General features: G+C 42.2%; 1 protein-coding gene across 4 annotated transcripts in view; it reads left to right on the top strand.

Moving 5' to 3' along the window:
• Window positions 1–22782, top strand: part of LOC122561588 (ATP-binding cassette sub-family C member 9-like) — a 200061-nt gene that overhangs the window by 34066 nt on the left and 143213 nt on the right. For all 4 annotated transcript variants that reach the window (XM_043713429.2, XM_043713430.2, XM_043713427.2 and 1 more), the window contains exons 3-5: window positions 15364–15485; window positions 16581–16747; window positions 21536–21778. In XM_043713429.2, the coding sequence (XP_043569364.1) occupies window positions 15364–15485; window positions 16581–16747; window positions 21536–21778 (532 nt within the window). The remainder of the gene's footprint in view (window positions 1–15363; window positions 15486–16580; window positions 16748–21535; window positions 21779–22782) is intronic.

Genomic DNA, 22782 nt, shown 5'->3' with positions numbered 1-22782 from the left:
CTCTGGGACACCCAGACCAACCAACCCAACCACCCTGTAGCTCAACATTTCAATTCCCCCTCCCACTCCACCAAGGATATGCAGGTCTTTGGACTCCTCCATCGTCAGACCACAGCGAAACGACAGTTGGAGGAAGTACGCCTCATCTTCCGGCTAGGAACCCTCCAACCACAAGGGATGAACTCGGATTTCACCAGTTTCCTCATTTCCCCTCCCCCCAGCCTGTCTCAGTCAAATCCATCAAATTCAGCACCGCCTCCCTAACCTGCAATCTTCTTCCCGACCTCTCCGCCCCCACCCCAATCTGTCCTATCACCCTCACCTTGACCTTTTTCCACCTATCACATTTCCGACGCCCCTCCCCCAAGTCCCTCCTCCCTATCTTTTATCTTAGCCTGCTGGACAAACTTTCCTCATTCCTGAAGAAGGGCTAATGCCCGAAACGTCGATTCTCCTGTTCCCTAGATGCTGCCTGACCTGCTGTGCTTCTCCAGCAACACATTTCCATCTCTGACCACATAAGTTATCTTGTTATGCATGGCATTAGTGAGACTGAATTAGAATTAGGTTTTGTTGTTACGTGCACTCAAACATAGAGATACAGGAGTACAATGAAAAAGTTTGCAATGTCCAGTGCCATCTTAGTTCCAAAGGTACCTAGATACAAAATCTTGGGTACAAAGTGGAGTAATAAATATAGTTAAAAGTACATGTTGCAGTCCTTCGTAGGTACTTAGCCACTCCCCACAAGGGTTCAATCTCCTCTGTGCTGGTCCTGATCTCCCCACGCTTGACACCGCCACAGATGCCGGGAGATATCAGGCTGCCTGCCCTCGTCACAGATGCCAAGGGACCTTCATGGTCGCCAGTTTGGGCTCAATCTCCCCTGTGCTGTGCTCGCGCTCTCGCTCCCCTCCCACCCCCCAGCTATCTCACTGTCCCCTGCCCTGCCTGGATCTCTCCACAGAAGGTAAGTAGATTAGAGTAAGGAAGAAAATGTTGTGAAGGAAGAAAAAAAGTTAAGTAAAAGCGGAAGGAGCAGATGAGCTCTGGGCAGGAGCACTGCTACTCTGCCGCCATCTTAGAAATGTTCTATATACAGTACTGGTCACCATATTTAAAGAAGGACATTAACACATTGATTCTAGGATTCTCTTGGAAGCAGTTCAAAGAAGATTTATTTGAATAATATCTGGAATAAGCAGATACTCGGACTTTAGAAGGTTGAGGGAGGTTCGGATTGAAACTTACAGAATACTGAATGGCCTGGACAGAGTGGATGTTGGGACCATGTTTCTATTGGCAGAAGGGAAAATGACCTGGGGGCACAGCCTTAGAGTAAAGGGAAGACCCTTAAGAATGGAGATAAGGAGAAATGTCTTTAACCAGAGAGTGGGGAATCTGTGGAATTCATTGCCATTGAAGGCTGTGGAGGCCGGGTCATTGAGTATATTTAAGACAGAGATAGGTAAGTTCTTGATTGCCAAGGGGATCAAAGTTTATGGGGAGAAAGTGGGAAAATGAGGTTGAGAAGTCTATCAGTCATGATTGAATGGCAGAGCAGGCGCAATGGGCCGAATGGCCTAATTTCTGCTCCTATGGTCTTAAGGCCTTATTTCCTTATGTGAAAAGGATGGACAGGCTATGCCTATAACCTCCAGAGTTTGGAAGAATCAGCGGTGACTTCATTGAAACATAAGATCATGAAGAGTCTTGACCAGGTGAACGTTGATGGGATGTTTCTCCTTGTGGGAGAATCTGGAAGTGGGGGCACAGTTTGAAAACTTAGGGCACCCCTTTAAGAGAGGGATGAGGAAACATGTTTCTTTCTCTCAGAGGGTTGTGAGCCTTTAGAATTCCCTTCCTCAAAAGGCAGTGAATGCAGAGTCTTTAAATATTTTAAGGCAGAGTCCTGTAGATTCTTGATGACTGAGAGCATGGAAGATTGTCAGGGATATGCAGGAACGTAGAGTTAAGGTTAAAAACAAATCAGCCATGGAGGGCCAAGTGGCCTTCAGTTGTCATATTTTCATAACCATTATTACACTGGTATCCTTTTGTTCAACGTTTAGCAGAAAATCTAGGTTAGGAACTATCATAGAACACTGTTCTATACTAGAAAGTGTGAAATTGCCAAAAGGAAACCTCATTATTGAAATAAATTATGACAAGATCTCAATCCCTTCATTTTTGTAGATCAAACAGTCAGTGTATGTAGGTGATGCGATCTGTCTTAGTATAGGATGTTCAGTTCTGCTGCACCTTCTCTCTCGTCCCAGTGACCATATCGTGTTAATCAGTTGAAGATATCTAATTGCAAAAGGCCTACATATAATACTTGTAAAATGGATGGATTAAAATCTTAAGAATACAATCTTATTATAGAATGGGTTTGCAATACTTACCTTTCATCATTTAAGCTTAACCAAATACTGGCCCACTTCATTACGCAAATGTTCCTGAAAGAGAGTCACTAAACACTTTGTAGGTTTTGTATTAAACCAGGGTGAACTACAGTATCATTGTCAAAAGGTGAGACCTGTTGCCAAAGCTTTTCGTTGTGCTCCCAATCAGGGTGAGTGTGAGAATGCTGAATGTCAAACGCTGGCTACAATTCATACAAAGGCAGGAAGATCCCTGAGTCATAGATTTGAAGTAAAGATTTATATGTCACTTTAATTGGTTCCTGCGCATCTAGTAAATGTGTTTGTTGTAATTTTCTGCAGTAACAAAGGCTGCAAAAATTAGGTTTTCATAGAGCCAATGCTTCAAAGGCTGCAGAAGCTGAAAATGTCATCTGAACCTTTTCTGATTAGATCCTTCAGTCCAACTAGTCCAGGCCGACCATAATCCCCAAACTAAGGTAGTCCCACCTGCCTGTTCCTGGCCCATATCCTTCCAAACCTTTCCAATTAATGCCTTACCCAAATGTCTTTCAAATGTTGTCACCATACCCGCATACACCACTTCCTCAGCAAGTTCATTCCACTTACTAACCACCCTCTGTGTAAAAATGTTATCTCTCATTCTTTTTAAAATCTCTCTCCTCTCACCTTAAAAATGTGATCCGTACTCTTGAAATCCCCCATCACAGGGAAAAGACACCTACCATTAACTCCATCTATACCCCTCATAAACTTCTGTAAGGTTGCCTGTCAACCTCCTTAACTCCAGCAGGGACATGATGTGTGCCCTAGAAACCTTGAAGGAGAAAGTTTCCTTTCAGCAATAGGGATATTTGATAAAGTCTCTCTCAAGACGAATGACAAGACTTGGATATGGAGCCTGGGCGGATAGAGGGGAAAGCAGTGTGTAGAGGAAAGAGGAGTGGGGCTGTTGAGTATTCTGATTAGAAAATGAGATTGAACTACAGGGTGCTTCTACCACCAGCTCAATCAGGAACAGTATCTAAGGTTGTTGTATATGTTAATGGTTCTGCACGAGGTAATGTTAATCTGCATTAAACTCCTACTGACCAAGAGTCTTTGCGTGAGAAGAAGCAATCCAGCATGAGGTTCTGATGAAGATGGATGTGTCATCTCTAACTCCTGTTCCTTGTGCCTAACTAGTCAACCTTCTTGCTATCAAGCAATAAACAACAACTTGCTGCGTAAGAGAAGAGCTTCTTCTTGTGAAGACTCACTAGTAGTCTATACTCAATCTCTGCTAATAGATGGGCCCTTAGATTCAGCATTGACAATTAAATTGTATTTTCTTTACAATGCCTCACCAGTTAAAATTTAACTTTTTAAACTTATTTTAAGAGTAGGAAGGAGGATTAATGAAAGCACTCTTCCCCAGTGGTGATCAGTGATGGGATTGTTACATAAATGTCTCAAGGCAACAGCAGAGAAAAGTCCATTTAACCAAGGAGAATGAACTTTCACAAGACAAGTACGTTTATTACTTTAAGAACATTACTATTTTCAGAAAGCTGAAATAGTCAGTCAGCAGCTGAAAACACAAAAACAACTGAGCAGTCAGCAGCCCTGGTGGGAGCAGCAGCAAGGCAAGAGCAGTACCTTCAACAGAAAGCCTCTATGTTAGAGCTGGTAAGGGCTCTGTGGGCTAGGGAGAGCATAGAAAGAAGTTTTACTGTGAGGCCAGAGAGCCCACACAAGGGTTTGTTGGTTCTGGAATGAAGCTCTGTGAATAAAGTTACAAATCTTTAAAAGCAAGCAAGAACAGTGCAGAGGATCAAGCTGGGAATGACAGTAATGTAAAAGAGTACTTACCTTTAAAAACCTGGTGCTGCCACCATTGTGAACAGTAGTCCTTCTAAATCTGACTGATCGGTTCCATGTGGGGTGATACAAAATTGATATTTTGCTTCTCTCTCCAGTGTCAAACATGACGTGTATCTCTCTTTGCCAGTCAATGACAGTTCATGTTGGCATCCTATGCTTCTTAATTCCTTCTTGTTTATTTTGACTTACCTCTTCTACATCACATCCGGTTCACTCTTCTTCTCCAATTCCCATCTCCTCCTTCATAGAATCCTTACAGCATGGAAGCAGGCCATTCGGCCCCTTGAGTCACAGCAACCCTACAAAGAGCATCCCATTCAGACCCACCTCCCTACCCTATCCCGGTAACGGTGCATTTCCCATGGCGAATCCACCTAACCCACACATCCCCGGACAATTTAGCATGGCCAATCCATCTAACCTACACATCTTTGGAGTTTGGGAGGAAATCCACACAGGCACTGGGAGAACGTGCAAACTCCACACAGACCATCACCTGAGGGTTGAATTGAACCAGGCTCCCAGGTGCTGTGAGGCAGCAGTGCTGACCTCTGAGCTACCAAGCTGTCCTTACTCTAACCTAATTCTTCAATTCTTCCCTTACTTCACTTTGGCATTAAATTCCAGTTCCGCTGGCTTGCTTTTTCACAATGAGTACCCTTCCCTTTATATTTTCCCATTCTAATGACTACTGGTGCTCTGATTGACATGAAACCCTCCTACTGTTGTGAAGTAGAGTCATACTGGACTCAAAATCTTAGCTCTGTTTCTCTCTCTCTCGACAGATGCTGACAGACCTGCTGAGTTTCTCCAGCATTCTATATATTTGTTTCAGATTTCCAGCATCTAGTATGTTTTGATTCTATTTATATGAAACACTCCTATATCCCTTCAGGGAGAGAATTCATGATGTTGAGGAGATAGCACAAGGCCAGGAATTCCAATCATGTACACAGTCTCCTAGAGAAGCAGTATCAGATTGGGCTGAAGTGAGACTTATACTATTATACTGTTTGCATTCTCAATCCCAGACAGGTTCCAGACTGATAATGTAATGACTAAGGGAACACAATCTGAAATTGAGACACTTCCCATCTAATACAGAGATGAGGATGAAATATTTCTCTTTGAGTCACAGGAGTCCATGGAACACTCTTCCCTAGTGAGCAGTTATTTAAAAATCCACTTGTGGGACATGGGTGCCACTGGCTGACCAACATTTATTGCCTGTCCCCAGTTGCCCTTCAGAAGGTGATGGTGAGCTGCCTTCTTGAACCACTGCAGTCCATATGATGTAGGCAGACCCACAATGCTCTTGGAGAGGGAATTCAAGGATTTTAACCCAGCGACAGTGAAGAAACGGTGATATACTTCGAAGTCAGGATGTGAATGGCTTGGAAGGGAAGTTGCAGGTGGTAATGTTCCCATGTATCTGCTGCCATTGTCCTCCTGGATGGAAGTGGTTGTTGGTTTGGAAGGCCCTGACTAAGGAGCTTTGCGAATTTCTGCCGTGCATCTTGTAAATTGTATACACTGCTGCTACTGGTGGAGGGAGTGAATGTTTGTGGATATGGTGCCAATCAGGCAGACTGCTTTGTTCTGGATGGTATTAAGCTTCTTGAATGTTGTTGGATCTGCACCCATGCAGGCAAATGGGGAATATTCCATCACACTCCTGACTTGTGCATCGTACATTGATTTAATAGTTTTAAGTCAGATGTAGATAGTTTTTTGACTACAAGGGACTAACATAATTGAGTAAAAGTAGAGTTAAAGCTACAATCATATCCGCCATGACCTTATTGATTGACATAGCATGTTCCTAATTTGTTTGTTCACATATACAGAACAGGGCTCTGGGAGTGGACCTGTTGAACACAAATCCACTTGATTCTCAGAATTTCAAAAGTGCTGTAACACCTGAGTCACAACAATTGCTTAAACAACCCCTCTAATTGCCTTACATGTCCTTCCCAGGTGTTACTATATATTAGAACATTGTCTAAGTAAAACTACACAGCTAAACACTTCAGTTATGACCAAATTCATAGGTCTTTGGAAGAGAGATGAAGCTTTTTTTTTTAACCCAAATGGCATGGCTTGACATTGTTATGACCCACTTGATGAGACTAAAGTGGATTGCTCTTCAGTCCTTGATGCTAATGGCACTGGCTTCAATAGATAAGATCAGAAGACCATAAGAAATAGGAACTGGTGAAGGTCATTTGGCATTGCATAGAAAGAGTTGCTGGGGGGCTGAGAGGGACAGCATTCAGCCATTAGCCATACTAGTCTGAAAATGCCTAATTTCGTCTGATCTCGGACACTCAGCAGATTCGGGCCGGATTAGTACTTGGACGGGAATACCAGGTACAGTAGGCTCAGGACCCCCTTGTGGCTCAGTGTAGTGTCCCAGTCCTAGACTGAGAGGCCCAGGTTGACGTCCTACCTGCTTCAAAGGTACGTAAGAATATCTCTGGACAGGTTGATGAGAAAAATAGATGAAAACAAGTTCGGCCCATCTTGTCCATGTCGACCCAAAGACACCAGATGCCCTTTCGAATCCCACACCTCTGCACTTGGCCTGTAGACCTGCAGCTTACAGCGTTATGCAGCATATAGCAGTACATTCACTTCCTTCCTTCAAGCCATGAATATATGTCATAAACAGTTACCCTCCCAGCACTGAACTCTGTTGAACCCCACTGGTCACAGGTCACCAACCTGTAAAAGAACATTTTATCCTTGCTCACTGTTTCCTGCCTATTGGACATTTCTCTATCCACGCCAATATTCTATCTCCAATATTATGGGCTCTTATCTTCTGACTTAATGTTTTGTGATGTACCTTGTTGAATACCTTCTGGAAGTCCAAGTACAACACACTTACTAGGTCCCCTCTATCTAGTCTGATTGAGATATCCTTGAAAAACTCTCATAAAAATGATTTCCCTTTCATGAAGCCATGTTAACTTGGCTTGATCAGGATATGATTTTCCAAATGTTCTTCTCCAATAATTGAGTCCAATACTTTTCCAGCAATGGATGTCAGACTAATCATTATCCTCTTTTTGCCTCCCTCCCTTATTGAACAAGCCTGTCATATTGGCAGTTTTCCAATCTTCTGTAACTTCTCCAGAATCTAACAATTTTTGGAAAATTGCAATCAATGCACGCACTATTTCTACAGCTGCCTCTTTTAGGACCCTCCAATTCAAGCACTCAGGGCCAGGGAATTTGTCTAATATTACTTCTCTAGTGATGGTGTTGATTCTTAATTCCTCCCCGTATTCTTTAATATTAATGGAATGTTTGAAGTTTCTTTCACTGCAAAGACTGATGCAAAGTAGTGTGACTCCTCTGCCATTTCCTTGTTCCCCAAAACCATTTTCTCAGATACAATTTCCATGTTCACTTTGACCTCTCTCTTCCTTTTTATGTATTTAAAGACTCCCTTATTGTCAGTTTTTGTATTTCTCACTAGTTTGCCCTCTTAGTTTACTTTCTCTCTGTCTTCATTATCTTTTTAGGTCTCATTTGCTAGATTCTGAATTTATCCCAATCTTTGGGCTATCAATGACTTTTGCCTCCTTTATATATGTTTTTCTTTCAATTTAATATTGCCTTAACTTCCTTGGTTAGCTGTGGTTGATTTATCCCACTTTTAGAATCTTTCCTCATTACTAGGATGCATTTTTACTAAGAGTCATGAATTGCCTCCTTGTGGGCGGCACAGTGGTTAGCACTACTGCCTCACAGTGCTAGAGACCCGGGCTTGATTCCTGCCTCAGGCAACTGTCTGTGTGGAGTTTGCACATTCTCGCCATGTCTGCGTGGGTTTCTTCTGGGTGCTCCAGTTTCCTCCCACAGTCCAAAAATGTGCATGTTAGGTGAATTGGCCATGCTAAATTACCTGTAGTGTTAGGTGAAGGGGTAATTGTAGGGGAATGGGTCTGGGTGCGTTGTTCTTCGGAGGGTCGGTGTGGACTTGTTGGGCCGAAAGGCCTGTTTCCACACTGTAATTAATCTAAATGTTTGCCACTGCTTGATCACCATCATTCCTGCTAATCCATCCATCCTGTTCATTTTAGTTAACTCTATCCTCGTTTTATTGTAATTCCCTTCATTTAAGTTAGACACCACTGTTCCTGATCCAAGTTTCTCATTCTCAAACAGCACTTTAAATTCATCATGTTATGATTACTACTTCCTTTTGGGATCTTTTACTCTGAGGTCATTTATTAAATCTGGCTCATTACCCATTGCCAGATCCAAGATAGCCTGCTCTCTGGTTGGCTGTCTGGTATATTGCCGTAGAAAACTATTCTGATTGCGCTGTGAATTTATTGTCATAGTTACTCTTGCAATTCAATTAACCCCAATGAAATGAAAGATCAATCTTAGAAAGAACATAAGCATTGCCAACTCTATTAATACACACTTATAACTGAGGAATTGAATATGAATCTGTTTTTTGTGACTTCATTTACTTGTTTGTAGTCTCTATAGAATCTGGTTGATCTGTCTGATTTAGGAATTAAGCTCACTCCTGGTGAAATCCAGCTGCTTTGGCATGGTTTTGTGTTCAATTAATAAGGATGTTGTTTTATTTGTACTGACTCTCCTCTGTCTACATTTTGCATAACTAATGTTGTACATCTAGGTGTATCACTTCCTTATAGATTTCCTTTTAGATCCTATGTAACCTTACTATTCCTGACCAATATCCATCCTCTAAAAATGAGGACACAGTGTCTAACTGTCTTGGTATTTCTGTGTTGGCTGGTTGAGTTGTGGAAGAACTCCTTACTTCTCCTTTTACCTCATTGTTACTAAATTAAAAACCACACAACGCCAGGTTTATTTGGAAGTACAAGATTTCAGAGCTCTGCTCCTTCGTCAGGTAGCTAGTGGGACAGGATCATAGGACACAGAATTTATAGTAAAAGATCAAAGATTCATGTGGTTAATGTCACACTACAGGTGACCCTACTACACTATGCACTCTCAGGCACACATACATACAGACTCATACACGTGATCACACTCACACAGATTCTCTCTCATACACATACTCTCTCTCAGACAGACACACACACTCAAATGCACACCCTCTCACAGGCATGTACTCCATCACATTCACACATACATTCTATCAAGCATGCACACATACACACACTCGCTCTCTCTCTTTCTTCCTCATGTATGCGTACACACATGCGCGTGCGCACACTCACACATATACGTCTATGGGGTGAATTTGCATTTGCAGATTTGTATTTGCAAATACATTCTATTTTGTTCAAAAAGCACACAATCTGTAGGCAGTCAGTCCATGTGAAATTTTATAAATTCCTACCGTAGAAATAGAACCAGTCTGACTCAAGTTTGGGATACAGACAGGCTCTAACCTCATACTTTAAATGCAGTGTCTGAGCTGAGATGTCACTTTTTAATATAAAACTTTAAGTTATCTCGGAAATGTGACTTGAAAGAAATTCTGCGATTTATACATTAATGAATCGAAACCTACATCCCCATTCTAAATGATTAAAGACTTAACAGCAATCTAGGTTTGTTCAATACATCACATCAGTTATATGACAATTTGAAGTTTTACTATAAATTCTGTGTCCTATGATCGTGCCTCACTAGCTACCTGATGAAAGATTAGCGCTCCAAAAGCTTTTACTTTCAAATAAACCAGGTGGACTATAATCTACTGTTGTGATTCTTAACTTTGTCCGTACCAGTCCAACACCTGGACCTCCACATCATGTCTCACTGGTATTCTTACCACCACTCACACTTGCTCCTTACTATGTTCTTCTTTGTGTGTCCAAAGATGTGCGAGGTAGGTGGATTGACCATTCTAAATTACCCAGAATGTCCAGGGATGTAGGTCAGATGGATTAGCCATGGGAAATGCAGGGTTACATGGATAGTGTCGGGAGATGGGTCCCAGGTAGGATGCTCTTGGTAGGGTCAATGGAATGAATGGCCTGCTTTCACACTGTAAGGATTGTTTGATTCTATAGTTCTATGATCTTTTCAACATGTTGATTTGACATAACCGATTCTTCTTCCTATGTTTGGGAGTAGTAAACAGATAAAAGTCACTTTACTCCTAATTACTTTGTATGGATTTCTTAAATTCACTTTCAGAGGTTCACCTCAAAAAGGCATTAATATCAATACTGCTTCAAACATTCTAGATGTAGCATATTGGCTAACCATTTTTTTTTTATTTTCACCTGTGGAACTTTTAGGTTTTCCTGTGCTACCCTACATGCTCCTGTGAGTCTTTCTAGAACCACGGGCACATAATGCAACACTGAGGATTAGATTTTTTTTGTCTGATGAATTTTTCCTTAATCAATTTTAATAAAACTCTAATCTCATGGCAATGGATCAACTCAAATGGGTTAAATTCAGTAGACGCATTTGGGGAAATCTATGGTTGCAAATAGTAAGAAATCACTCCTTGTATCTCACCCTGGTCGTTATTCAAGACATTATGCCATGGTTTTGAGTGTTTGATGGGACCTCTCCAAAGTTCCCCATGTTTGCGAATGATATGCAGTTGACTTAAATTGTTTGACACCCAAACTGCTGCTGATGTCCTGGACAGATTTAAACATGATTACCTTGATCAAGTTGTATTCCAATTTGTAGACCATAACAAGAAAAAAATCGGAGTTAACTTTGCCAATACTTCCTTAACTGTAATTGCCATCAAAGGAATAAATCGGGTTGTCTATGAGTGTCTGCTTATGTCTTTGTTTAGGATGCTACACAATCTGTTACCACTTGACTAAATTTGAGTAGCCCTTGTATCCCTAACTATAGTTATGGATTTAGAGGCATCATGTGAAGATAAAAGAGTGATCTTCCTTTAAGACATAAACCCTTTCTATCTCGCATTTCCATAATCACCTCTCCTGCACTCACAGCAATGTGTATCTCCAAGCTCTTAATGTAGTCAAAGCTACAGTTCGAACCGTGGCATTCTCCATTGAGTTCCCTTTCAAACTCTCTATTATAAATCCCAGTAAGTTCAATGGGTTTCCCTTGCAACTTCCAGTATTTGGAACAAAGATGTCCCATTTCATTTCAATGGAAACAATTACGCCTTTGACTTTCACTTCAGCTCTTAGGACCTACCTTGCAGATTTGACAAGGAAACCTTGGGGTACTCTCAACTTATCTTCCTGTCAATCTCTCACTTTCTATCCCCTTCAAATTGGAAACCAATCAACAGGCTGTCTCTGGCTAATGATCCTGAATATGCACCCATAGTGCTGATAAGTTCAGCAGTTCTTCCCCACTGCTTAAACAAAGCAACATTGAATTACAGAATCATACAATACAGGAGAGGCTCCATGGCCCATTAAGTCTCCACAAAAATAAACTATTACCTGCATTAATCCCACATTTCCACACTTCAAGTGCTCACCCAAGTACTTTTTTAAAGGTTGTGAGGTTTCCCACCTCAACTCCCCTCCCAGAGAGTGCATTCCAACTCCCACCACCCTCTGAGTGAAAACATTTTTCCTCGCATCCCTTCTATGATGTGGAGCTGCCGGTGTTGGACTGGGGTGGATAACGTCAGACGTTACACAACACCAGGTTATTGTCCAAAGGTTTATTTGGCACGGTGGTTAGCACTGCTGCCTCACAGCGCCGGAGACCCGGGTTCAATTCCCGCCTCAGGCGACTGACTTTGTGGAGTTTGCACGTTCTCCCCGTATCTGTGTGGGTTTCCTCCGGGTGCTCCGGTTTCCTCCCACAGTCCAAAGATGTGCAGGTCAGGTGAATTGGCCATGCTAAATTGCCCGTAGTGTTAGGTTAGGGGTATGGGTGGGTTGCGCTTCGGTGGGGCGGTATGGACTTATTGGGCCGAAAGGCCTGTTTCCACACTGTAAGTAATCTAATCTAATCTACAAGCTTTTGGAGCACTGCTCCTTCAGTGGTCACTTCACCTGACAAAGGGGCTATGCTCCAAAAGCCTCTGATTTCAAATAAACCTGTTCGACCGTAAACTGGTGTCGTGTGACTTCTGAATACATTCCTTCTAAGCCACTTTAAAATTATGTACCCGCTTATTATTAACCCTCCAACTCAGGGGAACAGCTCCTTATCTACACTGTCCATGCATAAACTTATACTTACACACTTCTATCAGGTTCTCCCCTCAACATTCTCTGTTCCAACTAAAATAGTTCAAACTTATTGAGCCTCTTCATCACTGAAGTGCTCCATCCAGATGAATCTCCTCTGAACCCCCTTCAGTGCAATCACATCCCTCCTATCATGTTGTGATCAGAACTACACACAGTTCTCCAGTTGCAGTCTAACACACAATTCATTTTAAAGTTGCAACATCTGCTTCCACAGTTTTCTTGGTTTAAGGCAGAATCCTTTTCCCATTTTTGGTCCTCAATCCAAAAGTAAACAAAAATACAATGATACAGTCTTTACAGTGTCATCAGCTGAAGGAGCTCAAGCTCCTGATTTCAGTAGCCGGTGTTACTGCAGTGCCTCAGTGACGTTCAGAGCTTTGTTGGCAAGTCTCTGGTTATGGACAACATTCAGCTTAAGAGAATGCAGGAAAAGAGGGAATGGGTTACCACCTGGTGGTCAAAAAGGTACAGGAATCCTGAGTGCATATTCTCAAACCGCCATACAGTTTTGTATTTTAGTGAGAGTCAGGGGTATACTGAGGGAGAGCTGCAGCACTTGAAAGAATGTCTTAGATATGAGAAGTTAAATCAAAGCTTTGTCTCTCTCCTTTAAGGATGTTGTAATAATTCTATGATCAGAATAAGTGGATTTTCATGGAATCAGAACAACACCAGAACCATTTAAAAATGGTAATGGGACTTGATTTCTGAGATTCATAACCTCAATCCTAGAATACTCAGGGATATGGCTATGTGTAGTAAACCCACATTGCTGACCTTCATTGTAGGGACATCTCCGAGACCAGTTCATCCCATAGTGCTTTGCTCAGGTATCTGGCTGTGGTACTAGGGAGACCATGTTGGTCACTTTGGTAAACTCTCAGCTGAAGAGAGGGGTATAGAAACCTGGTTTAAGCTCAAAGTTCCTGCTACTTCCCACACAGTGGCATGGAAACCTTGAACTCCTTCCCCTCAAGTGTTATGGTTGGCAGGATTACTTAAAAATTTCAGGACCGTGAGTGATGTTTTTTCTGGATAAGGATATCAGGTAAATGTAGTGCAGGTATGGATGAGCCATGCTTTGTGGAACAGGCTCAAGGGTTAAGTGGCCTTTGCCAACTCCAAAGAAATGCATACAGATGTCAAGATATGTAATTAATGCCAATCACAGCTCCTCCACTGCTTCCATCTCCCCTCCTCCCCCCCACCCCTCCATTTTTCTCTGTTTGTCTGAATCTCAGACCAATGTACCTTTGTCTTTATTGGTCATGGAATATGGGAAACGCAGGCTAGACTGGAACTTATTGTCCATCCTTACTTGCCCTGATGTAGGTAGTGGTGAGCTGAAGCTTTGAGCTCATGCAGTCTCTGGGTATTCCCACAGGACTGGTAGGGAGAGTGTTCAAGGATTTTGAACCAGCAACAGTGAAGGAATGGCAATATCATTCCAAGTGAGGATTGTTTATGGATTGGAGATCAGTTTGCAAGGGATGATGTTCACAAGCATCTGCTGCATTTCCTTTCAGTTAGAAGAAATTGTGGATTTAGATGACATTGTCAAAGAAGTCTTGGCGAGTTGCTGCACACAATCTTGTAGGTAGTACAGCTTGCTGCCACTATGCGCCAGTGCTGGAGAGATTGCCCAGTTAACTCATGGTGAGGTGGTAGTTATCAATGTGGTATTGTGCCTAGTGATATTATCAATGGTCTGTTAATCTAGAGACCCAGGTAACGTTCTGGGAACTTGTGTTTGAATCCTGCCATGGCAGATGGTGGAATTTGAATTCAATAAACATCTGGAATGAAGAGTTTAATGATAACCATGAACTAATTTTTGCTTGTGGGAAAAACCCATCTGGTTCATGAATGTCCTTTAGGGAAGGAAACCACAATCCTTACCTGGTCTGGCCTACATCTGATTCCAGGCCCACATTGACTCGTAACTGCCCTTTGGGCAATGAGAGATGGGCAATAGTTGCCAACCTAGCCAGTGATGCCCACAGCCCATAAATGAATTTTAAAAAAGTTGGTGGATGAGGTACTTTCTCCTGGATGGTGTCAAGCTTCCAGAGTGTTTGAGATTTTGGAGAAGGTTTGTAGGTTAGATTGTGTGTGCTTTTTGAAGGCAAGAGTAAATGTGTACAACTCGTTGATGTCAAGTAAGTGAGTCAAGAGGTCATTTGATTTGCTGCATCAGGAATGCATCATGATTCAGGCAAGTTTCAACATCTAGACTTGGAGTTCTCATTCTAGCAGGGCTGTCTCGAGTGGAGATCAAACCTATTACCCTATCCTTCAGGGGTGAGAAAACTATGATGAATTAATGTTCACTCCAAGTATCTAGGTAGGATCCTCTAAAACTGCCATCACTCTTGACAGGATACACAAAACTTAACTTGTTGTGTGGTTGGGTCATCTGGCCTCTGTGATCTTGAACATCTCTTAACTATGGCTAATCTCACTCACTGGATCTGCAGTCAGAGCTCCTCTGAGTGTTGTCCTCACTTTACTGCGTCTCAACCTTAAAAGCATTTTACACTGGGAAAAATTGGTTCTCCTGGCAGGAGGGTCAGTCATTGGAGGCCATGGATTTAACATTGACTAAAGATCCTGTGGGGAAATGTTGAGAATTTTTAAAGCTGCATTGCGTTTGTATGACCTGCCAATAAGTCGGTGGAACTTGCTGACAAGTTGGTGGAAGCAGACCCTAAAATAGCTTTTCATAAAAAAAAGTTGAAGAAAAAAGAATTGAAAAACAAAAGGGTAAGAGTAGAAGAGTGAAATTAGTTAGACTGATCTTTTGAAGAGCTGATATAAATTTCATGGTCTTCCTCTGGAGTTTATAATTCTGTGATTTGCGTATTATGTAATTGTTGGATGTGTAATTTTATGCTGATTCACAGAAGATAACAGTCCTTTGTTTCCTGTTACAGAAAAATGGACACTCGCCACCTGCATCTATTTATGCCTGCTACCATGGGATTCATAGCTGCGATTACATCTATTGTGTACTATCATAATATTGAAACTTCCAACTTTCCAAAGTTATTATTAGGTGAGAGTGCATTTCGAATTTCAGGTGAACCAAACCAATCCATGATTTGCGATTCCCCTTCATATGTCATCACTAAATTCAGCATTCTCTTCTTGGGAAAAGTAAGAGTAACCTGACTACTGATGATGAATAGACTCACCAGGCCTGAGTGGGAATTTCTCACAATATGGTCAGGATTTAGTTAGGCAGAGACTTTTAGCTGGAGGTTTCCTGATTGCCATTGTAAAGTCTACTGTCTCCACGTGTACCCATCCATAGATGAAGGGACTACGGTTAAAGATAGGGAATCCCCACAGCCTTTCTAGCCCATTAGGTACCAACACCAAAATCTTGAGAAATAAAGCAACTTGGATCCGCAGGGTTGGGGAAAGTTAAAGTTAACATTGTATTGGCCCCTTACAGCACAAGTTCAAAGGGTAATCTCTGTAATGTAATCTGTGGGGGAGACGGTGGGAGGGTATGGGTACTCCCTTTGGTTAATATTTTTTTAAGAACATGAGACTGTTGTGTCCCAGTTAGGATGGGTGCCTGTCATTTAGGGAGTTAAAACCCTTTCTCTGGTGCCTGGGTTCCACTCTGGTGTAAGGGATTCACAGTTGGTGAGGGGGAATCCCTAGGCTTCAGTATTTGTTAAAACGCCAGTGGACATGGATGGTTTAGGAGACAGGAAGCACATTAGCAATCCTTGGTAGACCCGATGACTCCAAAAATTCAAAACAAAAACTCTTTCGCAGTGGTACAGTGAAGCTTAAAGCAAAGATTAAATTTCATGACTACATCTGTTCCCAAAGATATTTCGATGTATTAGGGTTAGGTTATGAACCCTAATTTCCTTCGCTTCACTGTTGTTGACCATGTCTCTGCAAATTTTGCAATTTTCCCCTCTAAACCTTGTAGCCTCCGCAACCCTCTCTCTCTTTTTAAGATAATTTTTTAAAAATTTGCTTCTTCGACCTAGCTGTCTTATGTACATCCTTGTGTAGCTCACTGTCAAGATGTGTTTACTCTGTGAAGCGCCTTTATTGATTTTACAATGTTTAATTAACTGTAAAAATCTAAGATCTTCTTATTGATTGAATATATTTGTTTTTACAGCTCTTTTTATATACTGGGTTCTGGCTTTTATCACAAAAACTATTAAGCTGGTGAAGTACTGTGATCACGGAGTGGACATGACCCAGCTACGATTTTGTATCACACTTATGTTGGTCTTTCTTTACGGCTCACTCATGGCTATTGAAGTAAATGTGATCATATTCCGGGTAAGTAGTGCCAATTCTGTCATGGAAACAAGTAGGATGCTCAAAGTTAATGTTCACAAAAATAAGGAGGTGGTCTTGGTCCTTGCAAATCTGGTAAATCTTGCTGCCCATCATAAACCATGTTCAAATCTGCACAGTTCACACTGATTACATTCAAGCAAAAATGACAGTGACGCGCTGGGTAAAAAGGGTGCGTGCCATGATGGCAAGGGGCTTAAGATGGCAAATGGACAGCTGATCAAGCTGATGTCAGGATTCTTGAATATTTTTGCATTTACGCACCCACTCACCATGACCCTTAATTTCTTTACTGCTCAAAAATCTATCTGGATGGTATCCAGCTCCTTGAATGTTTTGAATTCCATCCATACAAGCAAGTGGGGAGTATTCCATTACACTGCCTTGTGGATGGTGGACAGGGAGTGAAGAGGTGAATTACACGCTGCAAGATTTCTTGCCTCTAACCTACTTTTGTAGCAACTATATTTCTATGGCTGGTCAATGGTAACAACAGGATGTTGATTAGTGTGGGATTCAGTGATGGTGATGACACTGAATGTCAAGGGGTGACGGTTTGTTATGGACCAGGCCAGACCCCTTCAAACCATTTCAGGAAAGTATCCTGGACCCTAGCTTTGCTGGTTGTTTTAAGAAGGTGTAAGGTGGATATTCCAGGAGTGATGCAGCTGTCAAACCACTTAGTTTTAAACTAAATAATTTATTTGCAATACTACCAAATGAAAGACAAACAGAAGAGAACAGAATATAAAATAACAATATATCCAAAAACCCAACAGATTACACCAACTTAATGATGCTGTTCCAAATACTTGCAACAATCCCCATAAACACCCCTTGGCACAAAAGGTAAAATCAAACACAGGGTCTTACAGGAGAGAGAGAGAGCGAGACAGATGGCAGCATGGAACACCCCCCCCCCCCCCCCACCTCCCCCCCCTCTCTCTCTCTCTCTCCATGTTGCTGTTTCTTAGATCAACAGCCTCAAAACTGACTGTCTGCTTTCAGTGAACAGCCAAACTGCTAAAAACCAAATCAAACCAGCAGAAAGCTGAGCTGGGAGAATTGTCCACTCCCCTTTCGTTGGACAAGTGGTCTTCTTAAAACTGGAAAGCTTTTTTTTTCCTGAGGCAGTATCTGTTAGCTATAATCAAACTGGCCCTAAAACCCTTCAAACCCAGACCTTTTGGAATCACAGCTTTTACAACCTTTCTGAAAAAAAAGCCAAGAACAGAATAACCTTGTTAAAAGAGCAGCACGTCATAGGTTAGATTCTCTCTTGCTGGAATTGGAAAACGTTCCATCACATCCCTCATTTGAGTCTTGTACAGGATGGTGAGAATTGGGAAATTCATGAGACACTTGCAGGGGAATACCAAAGTTCGAAGCTGCTTGAGAAACTGTAACATTTAAATGGCTACTAGATCATTTTTCAGGTGCATAGTCCCAGACCCAGGAAAAATAATTGGCTTTCTTGGTCAGGTTTCTTTACCTTGAGGGTGGGGTCAGATGGGTCAGGTTCCCTGGGAGAATCAGAATTAGAATCCCTACAGTGTGGAAACAGGCCCTTCGGCCCAACAAGTCCACACTGACACTCCAAACAGTAATCCACCTAGATCCATTCTCCTACCCAATATTTAGTCCTCACTAATGCCCCTAACCTACACATTCCTAAACACTATGGGGCAATTTAGCTTGGCCAATTCACCTATTCTGTGCAACTTTGGATTATGGGAGGAAATCAGAGCAGCTGGAGGAAACCCAGGCAGACATGGGGAGAATGTGCAATCTCCACAGAGACAGTCACCTGAGGTTGGAATTGAACCCTGGGTCCCTTGCGCTGTGAGGCTGCATTGCTAACCACTCAGTTATCATGCCATCCCAAAGGGAGGTGGACTGGGTGACCCAGGAATGAGAGTAGTTGCTGTCAGGTATAGAGGTGGGTCATGTGGAAGACTTGCCTCAGTGGCCAGCACCTTGCCAAAGTTATTTGCAAAATTACCAACACAAGAAAAATCCTTCAAGTCCTTGCCCCTAATACCCCACACACTCCCTGAGCCCCATCCTTACCAACCTACTCCACCACGTACCTCCTACCCATAATCCCTTGTACTCTCCATGGCACTTCATACCTCATACACCAACCTATGCCTTTCCCTCATTACCATTATTTCTTATGATCCCTAAGCCAGTCTATTCCTCTTTACTCACCCCCATGTCCCCTCATACCTCCAACACCAACTTATGTATTTCATCCATCACATTTTGTCCTGACCAGTCCATACCAACTCACTTTGTTCCACCATTAGCAGACCTCCAGAGCTATGCTGAGATAAAAAAAAGTCATATGTTTTTGATGTCACAATTTCAAACAGACTTCTTCACTGATTTAAGAAAATAAGCGTATTGAAATTCCTTCAACTAATTTCAAAAGAAAGCAGCCATTTCATTTAAGTTTTTAACTTGTGATGAAAACAGGTATTTCAGAGCCACAAGAGATGGGGGAGATATTAAACAAGTATTTTGATCAGTGTTTACTGTGGAGAAGGACATGGAAGATACAGAATGTGGAAAAATAGATGGTGACATCTTGAAAAATGTCCATATTACAGAGGAGAAAGTGCTGGATGTTTTGAAATGCATAAAGATGGATAAATCCCCAGGACCCGACCGGGTGTACCATAGAACTCTGTGGGAAGCTAGGGAAGTGGTTGCTGGGCCCCTTGCTGAGATATTTGTATCATCAATAGTCACAGGTGAGGTGCCGGAAGACTGGAGGTTGACTAATGTGGTGCCACTGTTTAAGAAAGGTTGGTAAGAACAAGCCAAGCAATAATAGACCAGTGAGCCTGATGTCGGTGGTGGGCAAGTTGTTGGAGGGAATCCTGAGGGACAGGATTTACATGTGTTTGGAAAGGCAAGGACTGATTAGGGATAACATGGCTTTGTGCACGGGAAATTGTACCTAACGAACTTGATTGAGTTTTTTTGAAGAAGTAACAAAGAGGATTGATGAGGGCAGAGTGGTGGACATGATCTATATGGACTTCAGTAAGGCATTCGACAAGGTTCCCCATGAGAGACTGATTTCACAGAATACAGGGAGAACTAACCATTTGGGTACAGAACTGGCTCGAAGGTAGAAGACAGAGGGTAGTGGTGGAGGGTTGTTTTTCGGACTGGAGGCCTGTGACTAGTGGAGTGCCACAAGGATCAGTGCTGGCTCCACTACTTTTTGTCATTTATATAAATGATTTGGATATGAACATAGAAGGTATGGTTAGTAAGTTTGCAAATGACACTAAAATTGGAGGTATAGTGAACAGCGAAGAAGGTAAACTCAGATTACAACAGGATCTTGATCAGATGGGCCAATGGGCTGAGGAGTGGCAGATGGAGTTTAATTCAATAAATGAGAGGTGCTGCATTTTGGGAAAGCAAGTCAGGGCAGGACTTTTACACTTAATGGTAAAGTCCTCAGGAATGTAGCTGAACAAAGAGACCTTGGAATGCAGGTTCATAGCTCCTTGAAAGTGGAGTCGCAGGTAGATAGGATAGTGAAGAAGGCATTTGGTATGCTTTCATTTATTGGTCAGAGTATTGAGTACAGGAATTGGGAGGTCATGTTGCAGCTGTACTGGACATTGGTTAGGCCACTTTTGGAATATTGCATGCAATTCTGGTCTCCTTCCTATTGGAAAGATGTTGTGAAACTTGAAAGGGTTCAGAAAAGATTTGCAAAGGTGTTGCCAGGGTTGGAGGATTTGAGCTACAGGGAGAGGCTGAACAGGCTGGGGTTGTTTTCCCTGGATCGTCAGAGGTTGAGGGGTGACCTCATAGAATTTTATAAAATCATGAGGGGCATGGATAGGATAAATAGACAAAGTCTTTTCCCTGGGGTCGGGGAGTCCAGAACTAGAGGGCATAGGTTTAGGGTGAGAGGGGAAAGATATAAAAGGGACCTAAGGGGCAACATTTTCACCAGAGGGTAGTGTGTGTATGGAATGAGCTGCCAGAGGATGTGATAGAGGCTGGTACGACTGCAATATTTAAAAGGCATCTGGATGGGTATATGAACAGGAAGGGTTTAGGGGATATGGGCCAAGTGCTGGCAAATAAGACTAGATTGGGTAAGGGTATCTGATTGGCATGGACGAGTTGGACCGAAGGGTCTATTTCCATGATGTACATCTCTATGACTCTATGACTGTAAATGTAAAGCAAATTGGAACTGTCAGTCAAACTGTTCCATGAACAGCTACCCTGCTATGATAAGGTTAGATTGTAAAGTAAGTCACACAGCTCAAATCCTAGAATCTCAAGCTTACACAGATGGATAAAGTAGCAAGAACTGATTTGTTTTTGAACTCCACATTGTTTAACAATTTAAAGCCCAGCAGAGCTAAATCCCCTGACAGCTTTGATAGTTCCAAAGAAATTTGACAGATCTAGTGACATCTAGTTACTATTTTTCACAATCCCAATGTGTAGCCAATTTCTCCCAAAGTTGTCACAGGCTGTATCCAAAGGGGTACAGATGTATTTCAATTGAAACTTTACTAAAACATAAGGGAACAAGGAAAAAGGATATCCGAATAGGTTTAGATGTAGAGGGGTGGGATGCTTGTTGTGTGGAGCATAAACTACAGGTGAGACCTGTTGGGCCAAATGGCCTGTCTCTATGCTGAATAACTCTATATTCCATAGAATTGTTTCATTCTAAAACCAACAAGACACTCGTTTAAACAGCTTCCTTTTCACTCTTGCCAGAAATATGTGTTCTTTGCAAACCCCAAAAAAGTTAAACCGCCTGAAGATTTGCAAGACCTGGGTGTGAGATTCCTGCAGCCATTTGTCAATTTGCTATCAAAAGCAACGTACTGGTGGATGAACACACTCATCATTTCAGCCCACAAGAGGCCAATAGACCTAAAAACCATCGGCAAGCTCCCCATAGCCACAAGGGCTCTCACTAACTACATGCGTCTGAAAGATGCTTATGAAGATCAGAAGGTAAGAGACCCAACTGAACCCAACTGATGGATGTCTCATCCTTCTGGCTGTGACACCAAGAGATAGCTTCCATTATTCTGTCTGAACTGGTGATTATAAACTGCCACACTGATTTCTCCATGTATTTAGAACTATTTTGGTTTATTTAGCCTGTGGAAATCTTGTGGCTTTAAATCACTTTGGAAGTCCTTGGCATGAATACTCTTTAATACTTCAGAATTATAGATGTGAAATATGAGAAACACTTTCTTCCCAAAACCTTTTGCTTGGCAAAGTGTAATATTTTGGCCTCAGGAATTTAACTTGCGTGACAGACAGGATATTGAAGTGATATTATGGAAGATCATTAAAAATCATTGTCTTCAGTCAACATGTTGGATAAGGAAGTGGAAGGTTGGGTTAGCAAGTTTGCCGATGGCACGAAGGTTGGTGGAGGGCTGTTGTAGATTGCAATGGGACATTGACAGGCTGCAGAGCTGGGCTGAGAAGTGGCAGATGGAGTTCAACCTGGAAAAGTATGAAGTCATTCACTTTGGAAGGTCAAATTTGAATGCAGATTTCAGGGTTAAAGGCAGGATTCCTGGCAGTGTGGAGGAACAGAGGGATCTTGGGGTCCTTGTCCCCAGGTCCCTCAAAGTTGCCATCCAAGTTAATAAGGTGGATAAGAAGGCATATGGTGTTTTGGGTTTCATTAGCAGGGGGGATTGAGTTTAAGAGCCACTAGGTTATGCTGCAGCTCTGTAAAGCTGTGGTTAGACCACACTTGGAAAATTGTGTTCAGTTCTGGTCGCCTCATTATAGGAAAGATGTGGATGCTTTAGAGAGGAGGCAGAGGAGGTTTGCCAGGGTGCTGTCTGGACTGGAGGGCATGTCTTGTGAAAAAAGATTGAGGGAGCTAAGGCTTTTCTCATTGGAGTGAAGAAGAATGAGAGGTGACTTGATAGAGGTTTACAAGATGATGAGAGGCATAGATAGAGTGGATAGCCAGAGACTTTTTTCACAGG

The sequence above is a fragment of the Chiloscyllium plagiosum genome, unplaced genomic scaffold (assembly GCF_037043375.1).
Source record: "Chiloscyllium plagiosum isolate Xiang-an unplaced genomic scaffold, Cpla_swu_hap1 HiC_scaffold_23, whole genome shotgun sequence".
Classification (NCBI taxonomy): Eukaryota; Metazoa; Chordata; class Chondrichthyes; order Orectolobiformes; family Hemiscylliidae; genus Chiloscyllium; species Chiloscyllium plagiosum.
Note: the sequence above shows the minus strand (reverse complement) of the source record. Positions and strands in the feature narration are given on the sequence as shown.